This window comes from Guillardia theta (genome assembly GCF_000315625.1).
Source record: "Guillardia theta CCMP2712 unplaced genomic scaffold GUITHscaffold_231, whole genome shotgun sequence".
Classification (NCBI taxonomy): Eukaryota; class Cryptophyceae; order Pyrenomonadales; family Geminigeraceae; genus Guillardia; species Guillardia theta.
The window spans coordinates 19,967-21,001 of NW_005434445.1; the positions used below are offsets into that span (position 1 = coordinate 19,967).

General features: G+C 61.7%; 1 protein-coding gene across 1 annotated transcript; it reads left to right on the plus strand.

The window, feature by feature from the left end:
- Positions 1-138: 138 nt before the first annotated feature.
- Positions 139-827, plus strand: GUITHDRAFT_121455 (hypothetical protein; the record flags this gene model as incomplete). The annotated part of the gene is made up of 2 exons (XM_005819300.1): positions 139-426; positions 633-827. 2 exons carry the CDS (start codon positions 139-141, stop codon positions 825-827), a joined length of 483 nt encoding a protein of 160 aa, XP_005819357.1.
- Positions 828-1,035: the final 208 nt, after the last annotated feature.

Sequence of the window (1,035 nt, forward strand, 5' to 3'; positions counted from 1 at the left end):
GGGAGGGGAGGGGAGGGGAGGGGAGGGGAGGGGAGGGGAAGGGGAAGGGGAGGATGAGGGGAGGGGAGGGGAGAGGGATCTAGGAAGCAAGTGGTTGAGGACGGTGGAATGCTGGCTCCTGACGTTGCTTCTGCTAGAATGAACCTTCCCAGCCATGGTTTGCGGGAGGTCTCGTTCAAGGACGGGACGACGATCGAGATCGGATTTCCTGACAACCGCATCAACAATCTCTTCTGGGGGGACATGCACCATGAAGTTCTTGGCTCTCAGCTCTTCGTCGATGCTCGCAACGGCCTGCGGGCGAGGTTGCAGTTCAGCCCGCCGGGGAGGAAGGGACTCCCCTCGGACTACTTCGAGGGCGTCATCGAGCGGTTCGACCCGGCCAAGCCCCGAGGAGGAGGGGCAGGTGGTGTCGACGATCGAGGGGTCGTGGGTTGGCTTCTGCGACTTTGACAAGGTGAGAGGAGTGGGTGTGAGGAGGAGAGGGGGGGAGGGGGCGGGGGGGGGAGGAGGGAGGATGGATGGCGAGGGGTTGGGGGGGATGGGGGACTAGGAGGGGAGAGGAGCAGAAGCGGAGGGGCGGGGAGAGGAAGGGAAGTGTGATGGAGAGAGGGCAGTAACGTGAGGAGCAGGTGAGGTATTGGGACTTCCGTACCTTCAGCAAGGCTACTTCCTCCTCACCTCCTGCTCTCCTCCCGTCGGACTCTCGGCTCCGCCCTGACCGCAATGCGCTCGTGGAGAAGAATATCAAGCTGGCGCAGGCCGAGAAGCTCCGGCTGGAGGAGGAGCAGCGGCAGCAGAGGAAGCTGCGTGAGCAGAAGAAGTGAAGTAGTCGGAGGAGGAGGAACCAAACTTGTGTGATAATATTATATGTTCGCTCGCTGTAGAATGTCTCTATAGAGTCTCATGCTCTCGCTAGCCTGCAAACGAACTTGCCGCAAGGACGCACGGGCGGCCTCGAGCGGGGAGGCGGAGGAGGAGGAGACGTCGTGGTAGCAACCGGGGAAGGAGGTAGACTCGTCGATCTGTAGCGAG